General features: G+C 33.7%; 1 protein-coding gene across 5 annotated transcripts; it reads right to left on the bottom strand.

Annotated features, from left to right (window-relative positions):
- Positions 1 to 1,965: 1,965 nt before the first annotated feature.
- Positions 1,966 to 11,458, bottom strand: LOC148282655 (cilia- and flagella-associated protein 36). 5 transcript variants are annotated; one of them, XM_088224712.1, is made up of 7 exons: positions 10,501 to 11,458; positions 10,167 to 10,283; positions 9,247 to 9,323; positions 7,154 to 7,354; positions 6,625 to 6,740; positions 5,255 to 5,510; positions 1,966 to 3,203 (listed from the first exon to the last, which is right to left on the bottom strand). In XM_088224712.1, the coding sequence occupies exons 2-7, from the start codon at positions 10,273 to 10,275 to the stop codon at positions 2,952 to 2,954; spliced, it is 1,011 nt and encodes a 336-aa protein (XP_088080838.1). In that variant the 5' UTR covers positions 10,276 to 10,283; positions 10,501 to 11,458; the 3' UTR covers positions 1,966 to 2,951. The 5 variants fall into 5 exon arrangements, with proteins under 5 accessions (XP_088080838.1, XP_088080837.1, XP_088080839.1 ...); XM_088224711.1 differs by having other exon boundaries at positions 10,167 to 11,458; XM_088224713.1 differs by lacking the exon at positions 10,501 to 11,458 and having other exon boundaries at positions 10,163 to 10,283.
- Between the last annotated feature and the right edge of the window lie 717 nt (positions 11,459 to 12,175).

Below are 12,175 nucleotides of genomic sequence, written 5' to 3'. Positions count from 1 at the left end.
ATGTTGAGAATTCCTTCAGGAAGGTACTAACACAATTTTAATTCTGTTCTTTTTTTTTATTTTCTGTTATGTTTTTTATATAATTTTCATAATTTCAAACCCCATCAAATATTTCTAACTGCTGGTGATACTAATACATAAAAGTATGGACTTTTCAGGGTTATTCCAACTAATAAAAGTGCGACATCAAGTATTTTCCCAAGATTACAATAATATCTTGACACTTTTGGGTTATCAGTAGGTAGATAACTTAACGGTCAATAACATAGTTTAAATTATGTTATAGAAACAGTAATGAAGTGTACATATGTTTTAAAATAAATATTCTAGAACTTCATTATTCGTCGCTTTATTTCTGTTTTTAAATTAAACCATTTACTGAGTAATTAGTTTAATTTATCTAATAATTACCTCTTAGTTTGTTGATTTTGAATCAAAGTGCTTCTTCTTTCTTTTACCACATTCGCTCCTAGGTGGATCATGTGGGCATCCACCAGCCAGCACTCTCACCTCCTCCCACGTCGATCCCACGTCATTTAGTTTCACTGCATAAAGCCAAAAGATCATCATCAAAGGCCTTCCAGGCGACGGGAGCCCGTAGGTGTAAAGAAGAGGCAACTAGGGTTTAGGTTCCTCTGAGGCACGCATAGCACGTGTCCAAGTCAGGTGCACCGCCACATCTTCAAAACGTTTGTTATAGAAGGCTGCTGCATCTGTTCTTAGATTTCAATGTTAGTTTTATGAAACCAGACCACCTTATGTCTGATATTCTCCTCAAGCACTTACTCTCAAAACTCAGAAGTTTGGTGTTTAGAATTTTAGTGCCAAGATTAACACCCATCTGGGAGTACTGGCTATATACAAGAGTTGAATAATCGGAATTTCGTTTTGATTGAGTATAGACTAGAGCTCCAGACAACACGCATCCTGTTAAAAGTTGTTCCAGCAACTGTGTGCTCTTTGTGCATGCTATCACTCTCAGCTATGCGAACTCCCAAGTATTAAAAGCTGTCAACTTTCTCGATCTTCTACCCATTATTATAGAGAGGCTGATCAGAGTCAGGACACGATTTTTTGCACATAATCTGGGTATTTTTGGTATTGATATTTAGACCCAGACGAGCAAAGTTTTCCTGCAGTTTGTCGACAATTTCCTGAAGATCACCAAGATCACCAATCAGTGCTAGGTGTTTTTTCCGTGTCTGGATGGATGAAGAACAGAGAAGGGAAATCGAGTGGAGACAAGTCGCCCGGTAGTGTCGTGGTTTACGTGCTCGTCTATTACACTTGAGGTCCCAGGTTAGATTCCTGGCAAGCAATGTATATTAGTTTAAAAGGTGGTTTGCAACACTAATATTTTACTGTCTCTGGACTGGTAACTGAGCCATAAGATTGATAATTTTACCTTCATATAACAGATTTTGATATGGTGCATTTGGAACACCAGTGCAGTGCCCTGTGCACCATTGGGTGCGAATAGATGAATGATGATAGTAACACAAACAAAAACGATGGGCTGAAATTAAACTCAACATGGTTAATGACACGGTATGTGCCTACTGCCGACTGCGACACGGTACAAACTATTGGTACATAAACACATATTTTTTTCTAAGAAAACGCACAGTTTACCCTGAAGATGGCTCTTGTAATGGTAGCCAAAACGTCGGAACGAATCACCCAAAAAATACTCATTTTGGGAATGATTATGATAATAGGCACGGTTTTTTTTAATATTTTGTGTTTTACCTATGATCATTTTTTTTTCACATTTTGCACTTTCCACATCTCGACCAAACCTTTTCAATTTTACACACCGAGATAATCAACTGAGCACTGGTTATAACTTGCCCTTTTCTTTAATTTTGGATGACACTGGCAGTGGTATTGCAGGTCAGTTGTTTAAATAATGTTTCTAATGTATATTTGAATGATATAATCTGGGAAAGTATGAAACAAGACTGATAATTTGTCATTTGTGATAATTTATTCAATAAAATTTCTAGTAAGAATACAAAACCAAATTTCCATTCTATTTTTATAGTCTCTAGATTTAGACAAATTTTCATATACGAGTATGTTTAGCAAGACAAGAAGTATGTTCGCATTTTGAGTTTGTAGCACATGATCGATGATAATGACCACCCATGTTGTGTGCCAATGTATCTCCTAAATTAATCCACATTTATGGAGAAGAAAATGATAAAAATAAGATTTTACCTCTAATATTAGATTTACTAATGATATAGCACCAAAGACGAAAATAGAGCGACTGTTGAAATTAGAAAGACAAAATGAAATTGAACGCAATACATAATTTTTGACGATCACAAAGGTCGGTGATCTAATTTACCATGGCTCTCTGTAATAATAGAGCCAGAAATAAAATAACCAATTTGAATAGTCAAACTAACAATAACAAGTCTGGCGAAGATTTGGAGATACGGATTTATGTACCAAAAGGTATATTCAGAATAAAAAAATAAAATAAAAAAATCTATATACTGTTAATAAGTAGGTAGGGTTGGAGAAGAATACTAATGAATAAAAATGTCTGGGAAGATTGCAAACTTTTTAGTGTAAAATTTCCAAACAAAGGATCACAACTCTTAGCAGTGAACTATACTTTGAATATTTTTTTTTAGACTGAATGGTAAAGGCAATCACATTATTTTCATGTTGAGCAAAGTAAGTTTATTATTACAGCGGAAATAATTATTAAATAAGTCCACAAATAGAATAGAAGAAGCCACATTACGTTCAGTTAAGTTTTAAAAACACATCTAATAATAAATTACATAAATCTTTATATTAATAACTGGCTTATTTCAAACAATTAATATCTTCTAATATCTACTGATAAAGCATTTACATAAATGATTATACAATATACACCGGTGTAAGCTATATTATGAATAACCATGATGCTCAAACAGAACAACTTAGTACTCCTAAGACTTTTCAACCACTTCGGAACGTAGACGCTCAGCCAAAGCCTTTCTTAACTGGAGCGAGGAATCTTGGGACATCATAGGCTGCTCTCCTGATAGGACTAAGCGGGCACTATGAGAAGATTTAGGGCGCGAAGAACTGGAAGACTCATTCTCGCTGGAGTCTGCTAGCTGTTTTTCACGGATTTGTTTCTTGAGTGCTAGAAGCTTGTCTCTCTGAAGTTTAAGATATTGCTGACGTTGTTCAACATCCTGAAACACACATGAGTTCAATAACTTGCTGAATTTAAGTTATTGAAAATGTTTGGATAGAATGCCATATCTCTCCGTCTTCATATACGGACCTCGCTTCCTCTACAGTTGTACAATTTAAACAAAAAATTACTATCAGTAAATACAATTAGAAAATAAATAAACGGATTAATATATTTTTTTAATTATTTCAAATATCATCTCCAAACATTCATTGTATTTTTATGCGTACATGCTTGGCATTGATGAAAAGGGTTTCTTGAAAAACGTAAAATCCAGGTTTGCCAGATTGAGTTTATTACATTAATGTTAGCTAGTGCTAGATTACGAGCTGTTTACAATGAGAAAGTTCAGTAGTTTTTTTTTTATCCAAAAATAACGCCAAATTTTTTGTTTTTTATTTTTATTTACCATAATAATTATCATCGCTATGATATTCAAAAGTTTTTTTTCCATTACTCTGTGCGTGATGTCATTAGTTCTCTTCTTTTTCTCTTCGGTGAGTTGTCCTGATTTGTGGGTTAGCTTCCCGAAAACCGGAAATCTACACAATACTCTATTACTGGTTGATTTAGAAGAGCTTGTGACGTCATTTAAAGTGGTTCATTTGTATTAAATGTTTCATACATTTTAGAGAAACTTCGCTGTACAATTCAATTAAAATTAATACAATCCCAAAGCACACTGAACTTCCTCATTCGAGACTTGTGCAGAATGAATCTTGCTAGTCATCCAAAACAGACAATGGTAGAAATTTTATTGTCCAACTAAAATATAAATTATTATTTTAGAAAGCAGGGTGAGTATACATAAAATCATAGAGGATATAATATATCGCTGCATAAAATCCAAATTATAAATGTAAAAGTTTGTTTTTCCTTCACGTCTCAACGGAGCGACTGATTGATATATTTTTTTAAAATGGGGATAGCCGGAGAGTGCAAAGTAAAATAGGATACTTATTTTCTATCCTGAATAAAAAAAATTACAATGAAAAAAATATATATCAACTGTTCCGGACGCGTAATATAGAACAATAAAAAATGCAAATATATAATCAAATAACTAGATAGAATCCCCGGTAAATGTACAGAACTGAGTGCTAGGCTGTCAATAAAGATAAAGTAGTCACTTTCAAGCCTGGCCTCAGTATTACCGGGGTAAAATATAGCTAGTAAAATATAAAGAATGTAATGTAAAATAAAAATTATGATCATCATGTTGTGCGCGTCGCGGCTGCCGACGAAATAGCCCGTACGGGCGTTAAGCGCCCGTATTTACGCCACCTGCGGCCGGCGGCATGTAGTGAGTGGCGGGGGAGAACTACCCCCACCACTCCCAGGCAGCCGGCGCGGGTGGGACGGCTGACTCACGGGGCCCGACGCGCATCGCTTTATAAGGCGTGTGACCGACAGAATAAATTTTTGTTTTTCTTTTGTCTCACAGTTCGAATAGGGTTTTTTAATTCTAGTCTTTTTCCCTATGAAAGTGATAAGTTTTGAAATAAATTCAGTTTGAAATATTTAACTTCAGTTTTGTAATGGAGGTAATGCACATAGTGCAGGTACACCAAACTAAATTCAGTGGCCCTTCAGGTTGGGAAACATTCATGTCAGTTAAGAGTCAGAAAAAAAAAAAAAAAAAATTGTTGAGTTCCTAACTCTGAACAGTTCAGACGTGTTTTATTCCGTTCTCCGCCCTGTTTGCCCTCCTGCACCTCGCTCTTCGCTCCGCTCTGCCTGCTGACTGCCTTCGCCTCTCTACACCACTTGGACCGGGTGGAAAGTCCTTTTCAGGGCTATTGAGGTTGACTTGCGGTCGGCGCAGCTGTGCTCCTACCTTCCGACTTTGTCTTTGACTCTGTCTGGGAGGGCAGCTTCCCACTTACGCCGGGAAGCTTGACTGCGGCAGACGCGGGTGACGAACCAGCGCACAAACACGTGGTAACGCGTACGTTACATCAACAATAGGCATCTTTATTTGAAAATTAGTAGGCGGTAAGGTGTGGATGTCAAAAAGAATCACATTGTATTATTTTATTTAAAACTTACTTCTTTCAGAGGTTTAACTACTGCAGCAAGTTTGCTAATACTTTCATGTGATGTTTCTGTAATTTGTTTAATTTTTTGCTCCGACTTAATAAACTTATCGCTTTCCACAGTTTCTTTACTGACGACTCGCTTCTGGAAGTTATCTAGTGCTGACATTAGTGACTGTTTTTCTTTATGAATGTCCTCTATAGATGGTTCAACTTCTGTGGTATTTTCTTCTAAAGCTGCATTGTCTTCCACCTCGTCCAAACTCAACCTTTAAACAATCAAAATAATGAATTTATAAAATAAAAATGCAATTTACTTATGTATCCGCCAAAAATGCAACAGTTGAGTTATGGTCCCGTGTTTGTGTTGCTAAATTTTCTCCGGATCAGAAGTCTAAAGTTCACTCCACACTAACACAACTTTGTATCCATTTTTTTAAACTCTAATATTATTATTGCATATTATTTGTCCCTATTCAACACCGAACTTCAGTCCCATATGGAGTTCGTACCTGTATCTCTATAAATATAAATAAATAAATAATTTGTGAATGAATTTCTACTATAAATCTGAAGTTATTTTTTATGCTGGATTTTGATCTACCACTACTTCCATCACACCATTTCTTCGTAAGGGTAGGCAAAGAGGATGGACCGCCACATACGTCTATCCTGATCCACATTCATATATCTTGTGATATGGGCTGGGATATATCCTTGGGTTGTGTCTGTTTTTGACATGATCAGACTTGATATTTTGATTTATCTAGTGAGTTTTACTATTCTTTCGTCATCCATTTGTTCTGCATTACCAAACCATCTAAGTGAGTTCTTAACTCTTTTTAAAATGAGATACCTTCAACATTATATTCATGTTCGTCCAGTATCATTTTCTGAGAAGAGTCGCATGGTTACTCTGCTTTGAAAGAGGAACCTATTCATATGCTGATATAGAAAAACCTTTACAAATGTCTTCATTGGTGTACTGTAGAACAGAGTTGAACAACTTGGATTGGGCTGTGAATAAAAAAATAAATAAATAATAAATATTTTTTTAAGGCTTTTATTTTATAACAGTATGTACAGAAAAAAGCTTATTTTCAGACGTCACTACCTATTATGATGAATAGTACACAAAATTATTTTTATCCATTCGTTTTACATGACCAAACCATCTTGGTGACCCTTTTTCAATCTTAGATTTGCACTCTTGACTGATTTCATCATTTGTAGCACTGTCATTCGTTGATTTCTGACATTCGTCTAAGCGACCACATCCACTCTGCTTTCATCATTCCTCTGCCAGTTCCATGTTTTACTTCCATACACGAGTGTTACCTAAATATTTTAATAACATAAAAAAATAATAAAGATATATTTTACTGTTTGACTTGCTCCATGATGACAGCGTCTTGGTCATCTTCTTCTGGAGTTAAGTTCCGGGTATGTGTGTAAGAATTAGGAACTGACCCATTGCGTTGCTCAATCAGCTCGAGAGCCTAAACCGACAGTACATATTGTAATCCAATAAAGCTTATTTTCCATTTTGTATTATTGTTAACATCGAGCAAAATCATTTATATTTAATGTTTAACATTAAAAAATAAAATAATAAGTTAGGAGGTTAAGATTTTGAAAATATAAATCCATTATCTATGGCTTAAATGTGGAAAAAAATGTTGCTCAGACCCTCATCATCCCAATGTCTTTGAATACACACTGACGAAAAAGCATTTTTTTTTTTTTTTTTTCCTTCTGGAACCTTCTGTGTGTGAGTCAAGCGTCTTGACCACTACACCACGGAGGCCGCCATTTGTAAATGTTGCAGGATTTAAAATATTTCAATTTTTTGAAATCATAGTTCTATTTTTTTATAAATAAATTTAATCATATTGAATGGAATTTTATTTACTTGAATTTGAAGCTCAACATTTCTCTGGGCCATCATTCTTGTAAATATATTGTAGTCATTAGCTGCCCAAATTTGCTGGAAAAGGCGCTGGTGGAAGTGGAGAGGCAGCCCGCCCCCCTCACGGGACAGCTGGCAAGCATCCTCAAACTGTTCTGGAGTTATACCCATGTCCTCCATGTACGAACCCAGCATGAGATCTACCTATATTCAAATCATTCGTTCGATAAATTGAATGCAGCGCTGGGTATAACGGGATCAAGAATGCCCCGTAACTTGCTGAAATCTATCATCATTTCAGTAATGCACAGAGCACTGAATTGGTAGTCCAATTGCAACGTATCTTGATATTTTTTGTAACATAAAAGGAAAGATGATCAGGCTTCAGGTGCCCATCCAAGAACTATGAAACATTGTAGTGTAGAACCACCTTTAAAATCAACATTTTAGGTCCATCCTGACAGGAATCTAATCTAGACCTCAAGCATGGTAGGTGAATGCGCCAACCACTACACTCCGAGGTGCACTTATCTCCACTCGATTTTCTTTTTCAGGATTTTTACCTGGGAGTAGCCATCGAGTCAAATACACTCATCCAAGGTTCTATTTCACACTCTGAACTTTATTCTTCATTTGGCCGGAGACAGAACATTATTACGAGCAAGTTATTCTCCCGTCCCTTGTAAGTAAGTGTGGTTTTTGTGCCAATCAACCTATACCGGCTCTGATAAAATAAAAAAATACATGACAAAATTCTTAATGGTTATCTATTTATTCATTCATCTATGACAAAGCAGTTAATTTGAATGAAATACCACATTAAAATTACCAAATTAAGTATTAACAAAACAGAAAAATGTTTAACATAGACCACTTCAAACATAAGTAAGAAAAAGTAGATAAGCAATGTAAAACTTAAAGGTGCCTACAAACACACTCGATTTTTATTGCCGAACAGGGTTGCTATTCTGAACCGCTCTCGCAGCACGAGAATACAGAATTTCTCGCGTATTTACATACAAAATACGCGAGATAATACGATCGCGAGAGCTATGGAATACCACCCCAGGACTATCGTCAAATGTGTCGAGTATCTGGTGGCTAGATGTCAGCAACAAATGAGGAATGTCAAAAATCGAGTAGAAACAAGCGACATTTCACAGACTAAATTTTTTAAATCAGCAAAATGTGACATTCGTCAAAAATTAAGCATTTCTCATAGTAACTTGCGAAATCTGACTATCATAAAACTGCATGTGTCTGCAGGCAGGTAGATTTTCATGATTACTGTTATCTTTGGTACGGCATAGTCTTTTTTAGATGATTCGTTTTAAGGTCTCGGCTACTGTTGCAAAGCCATCTTCACGGTAAACTATGTATTGTGTAGAAAATGATGTGTTAATGCACTAGTAGTTTGAACCGTGTCGAAGTCGGCCGTAAATACATTAATGTAGTGCCAGGAACCACTTTGTATTTAATTTAAGTGCATCGTCTCTGTTTATGTTTACTTGGGTGCCAATCAAATGAAAAATTTCATAGAAATGTAATCTGGATATGTATATAATTAAAGTTTTTAAATTTTTTTTTTTTTTTTTTTTTTTTTATAAAAAGAAATATTTGCGTTCTTATGATTTACCCAAATATTTAATTTTGAGGGCCATTTTCAACGAGTTGTAAATAACTCACTATTAGAAAATGGAATCGAGTTGAGGTAGAGTGGGATTCGAACCGCGGACCTTCGGTCCGTGAGTCCGAGACACTAGCCACAGGACCACAACCCGATTAATGAGGATATAAATAATGAGTCCATAATAATTTAGCAACAATAATATGATTTCTTTACATTAATAATATCTTGGAAAGAAGGATTGAATACATAAATCATAGAAAAGAAAGTGGAAAATTTGGTGGCATCATAACATATGGTACATAAGTACAGAATCAATTACGTAGATATTGTGATTCTCTTAAAAACAGGTTCCTGCCAAAGTTAAATAAAATCACTCATATATATCAATATTTCAAAAAATGCATGGATACTGAACTGAAACAAGTGAGCTTAAAATATGAAATAATGATTTACTAAAATAACTTACTAAATTCTTATACTCTTCATGGATGACAGTATACTCTTGTTTGTTAGGAATTTCTCCATTCTCCAATGGTTCAAATGCTAGAATCATTATGAACATAATATATAATTATTATTTTCTACATGATTTCATTTTGACTCACTCTAAAAACAAACCTTTAATCTGCCAAAAAAATAGACAAATTGTATCGTCGGTGGAAATTTGAAATTTAGTAATGGACTAAGTGTAAATTGTTCTATAGAAGGAAAAGAAAGTTGAAAACAAATCATCTTTATTGTTTTAGTTAATATATTAGAAAAAAATAACATTTTTTATCTCTTGTTTATATCATGATTTGTGTTTATATCGTGATTTTCTCTCTTTTTTCAAATTGTTGAGGACAACATAATATTTGCTATATCTAAGATGTAGGCTAGATGGGATTAAAGCTTTTTAAATATCCGCCGATGATGTGGTTTCCCTTTCCTATTTTGATCATAACTAGCCACAAAATATCACTGTCTTTCGTTGTTTAGCCAAAATTTGTTGCTCTGGATTTTTTAAAAATATTTTATTGCTTGTTAGACTTGATCTGGCTTGGCTTGGAACTGGCCAACAAAATTTTAAAAATAACTCTTTAAAAAGATTTATGGGTAAAAGTCTTTATTCAATCCACTTTAAAAGAAGGAAAATAAACTTTCCTATCTACAAGTTGACAATAATAATTTATTTCAATTATATTACTTGTTGATTTTCACTTGTTTAGAAAAAAAAATCTATCAAATCAATGATCTCAAGATGGGAATCATTGAAAACAAATTCTAAAAGAACTACAAAAAAAAATACTGTGTTCAATGACTATGATTTTAAAAATAAGTTTAATTTTGTTCAAGTATTTGTATATTTTTTTGTATTTACGATTGAAATTATATTTTACTACCTACTTAAAGATTTTTCTTCGATAAATGTCTGAAGAGGTGCGTTCCATACTGGGCCATGTAAAAATCCAACCAAAGAATCAAAAACCCATGCCGATTCTTCAGGATTATCCATTTCAAAAGCTGCAAATATTGTAAATCACAGGAAATCAAACAGTTGAACTCTACAATCACTACAGATTTTATTTGTGATTGTGTTCTGTTGCCATGGTTACCATAAAACAATAGAAAGTAATTAATAATCTGATACGTGTTTTAGATAAATTTATATTCTGATTTAATAGAAATACTGACAATATTAAATTAACCACACTTTAAAAAAAAAAAATTGATTACTTACATACAAAGGTTGGATTACAATACGTCCTGCAGCTACAGAGTGCATAGACGGTTGGAATGCTTACATAATATTATTATTGACTATTACTATTGATCCACACATCTACAAAACATATAAATCAAGATTGTGCAATAAATGTATCGTAATTACATCAAGTTATGTCTAGGCATTTTTAAGTAAGGCCCCTCATGTGGCACACTTCCCTTAGATAAAAGAACAGAAAAGGGATGTTTCAGTTATTATAATTTTGTAAAATAAGGCTTCTTAAAAATATTGTGGGCCTTACTTATAAACCTGTTATAAAGTTATGCCAAGGCATAGTGGCAGAAATTTTTACTTATGATAAGGCCGTGTCTATTTCAAAATAAACTTATTGTAAATGTATATTTAAATTAATACTTAACAAATCAACTTATGTACACTAAAGTTATGGGTTTAAATGTGATTCTTTTTTGACAATTTGTATATTTGGCACTGTTTTGATATATTTTTATTTATGCACAAGTGTTTTGTGTTTATGATATAAAGGCATGTCGTAAAGTTAATTATAATTGAAGTTTTGGTTTTCTAATTGAATCCAAATGTAACAGAAAAGCCTTGGTTTTCCAAAGTGATTCTGAACAAACTTGAGACATCTTCCATATGAAGAATGCGTATTGGTCGCTGTTGTAATGGTTCTCACATGTTCAGAATCCATGTCCGGGACTCTGCTATGTGGGAATGTCAGCTTAAGGAGGAAGATCTAAATCATGTTTTTTTTGGATACCCCATTAATGATTGTTATCCTGAGTTCCTATCCGACCTCTCCGATAGCAACATCCCGTTCCCTATTCATATTCTTAATCTCCTGGCCCCATCCAATAAAAGTGTATTTAAAATTTTATGTAAATATCTAGTTATTAATGGTGATAAGCTGTAAATATGTTATATTATTAAATGTATATATTATATTAAATACTAACTTGTATATATTATAGTACTACGACTCGTAACACATGTGTAAATATGAATAAAAAAAAACAAAAAACTCGACACTGGCCAGAACACCCGAGTTGAGAGGTGAAAAGGCCATTAAAAAACGAAGAAGAAGAAGTTTTGGTTTTTGTAACTCATCATTCACATCTTTTCCCATATAATAATAATAATTGACAGGGTAAATGTATGTACACAATTTGATAAATGTTCGCATTTCTACAGTCTCAAATTTAAATCAATTAAAAATAATTTTAATTGTTTTTTTCTTCTGTGTGCGATCTCAAAACGGTTTTTAATTTTACCATTAAGGAATTCTCGAAGACATTTCGGATTGCTTCCAAACATATTGTCCATTATTTATTCATTATCTAAGAGGCCTTACTTATAAACCTGCTATAAAGTTATGCCAAAGCATAGTGGGTGGGAATACTGTCCTTATTCTATCACAATGCCTAGAGCTTTATTCCAAATGTATGAGTAAGGCCCTATATTTAAAAAAACATTTAGGTACACAATTTACATAACAAAATATATTTATTTCTATCTAAGCAGAAGAGGTTCTCTTGTTCTTGGAGGGCAATAAAAACAAAAATATATTATACTTAAATATGTTTGAAACTTAAACAAATATACCTTTATAAAAAAATAAAGGCATTTAGTTGTATGGCAAAGTTTTTCAAAGAAAAAAATAATTAAAATG

This window comes from Micrasema longulum, unplaced genomic scaffold, assembly GCF_059751315.1.
Source record: "Micrasema longulum isolate JH-2025_06_02 unplaced genomic scaffold, ASM5975131v1 h1tg000306l, whole genome shotgun sequence".
Lineage (NCBI taxonomy): Eukaryota > Metazoa > Arthropoda > Insecta > Trichoptera > Brachycentridae > Micrasema > Micrasema longulum.
The sequence above is the reverse complement of the archived record's forward strand: the minus strand, read 5'-3'. Positions and strand labels throughout refer to the sequence as shown.

Coding starts and splice junctions, on each gene's coding strand:
- LOC148282655 (XM_088224711.1), bottom strand. CDS start 10,275: ATGGATAATCCTGAAGAATCGGCATGGGTTTTTGATTCTTTGGTTGGA. Junction 9,324..10,166: donor TATCGAAGAAAAATCTTTAA/GTAGGTAGTAAA, acceptor TAATGATTCTAG/CATTTGAACCATTGGAGAAT. Junction 7,355..9,246: donor ATGAAGAGTATAAGAATTTA/GTAAGTTATTTT, acceptor ATTTGAATATAG/GTAGATCTCATGCTGGGTTC.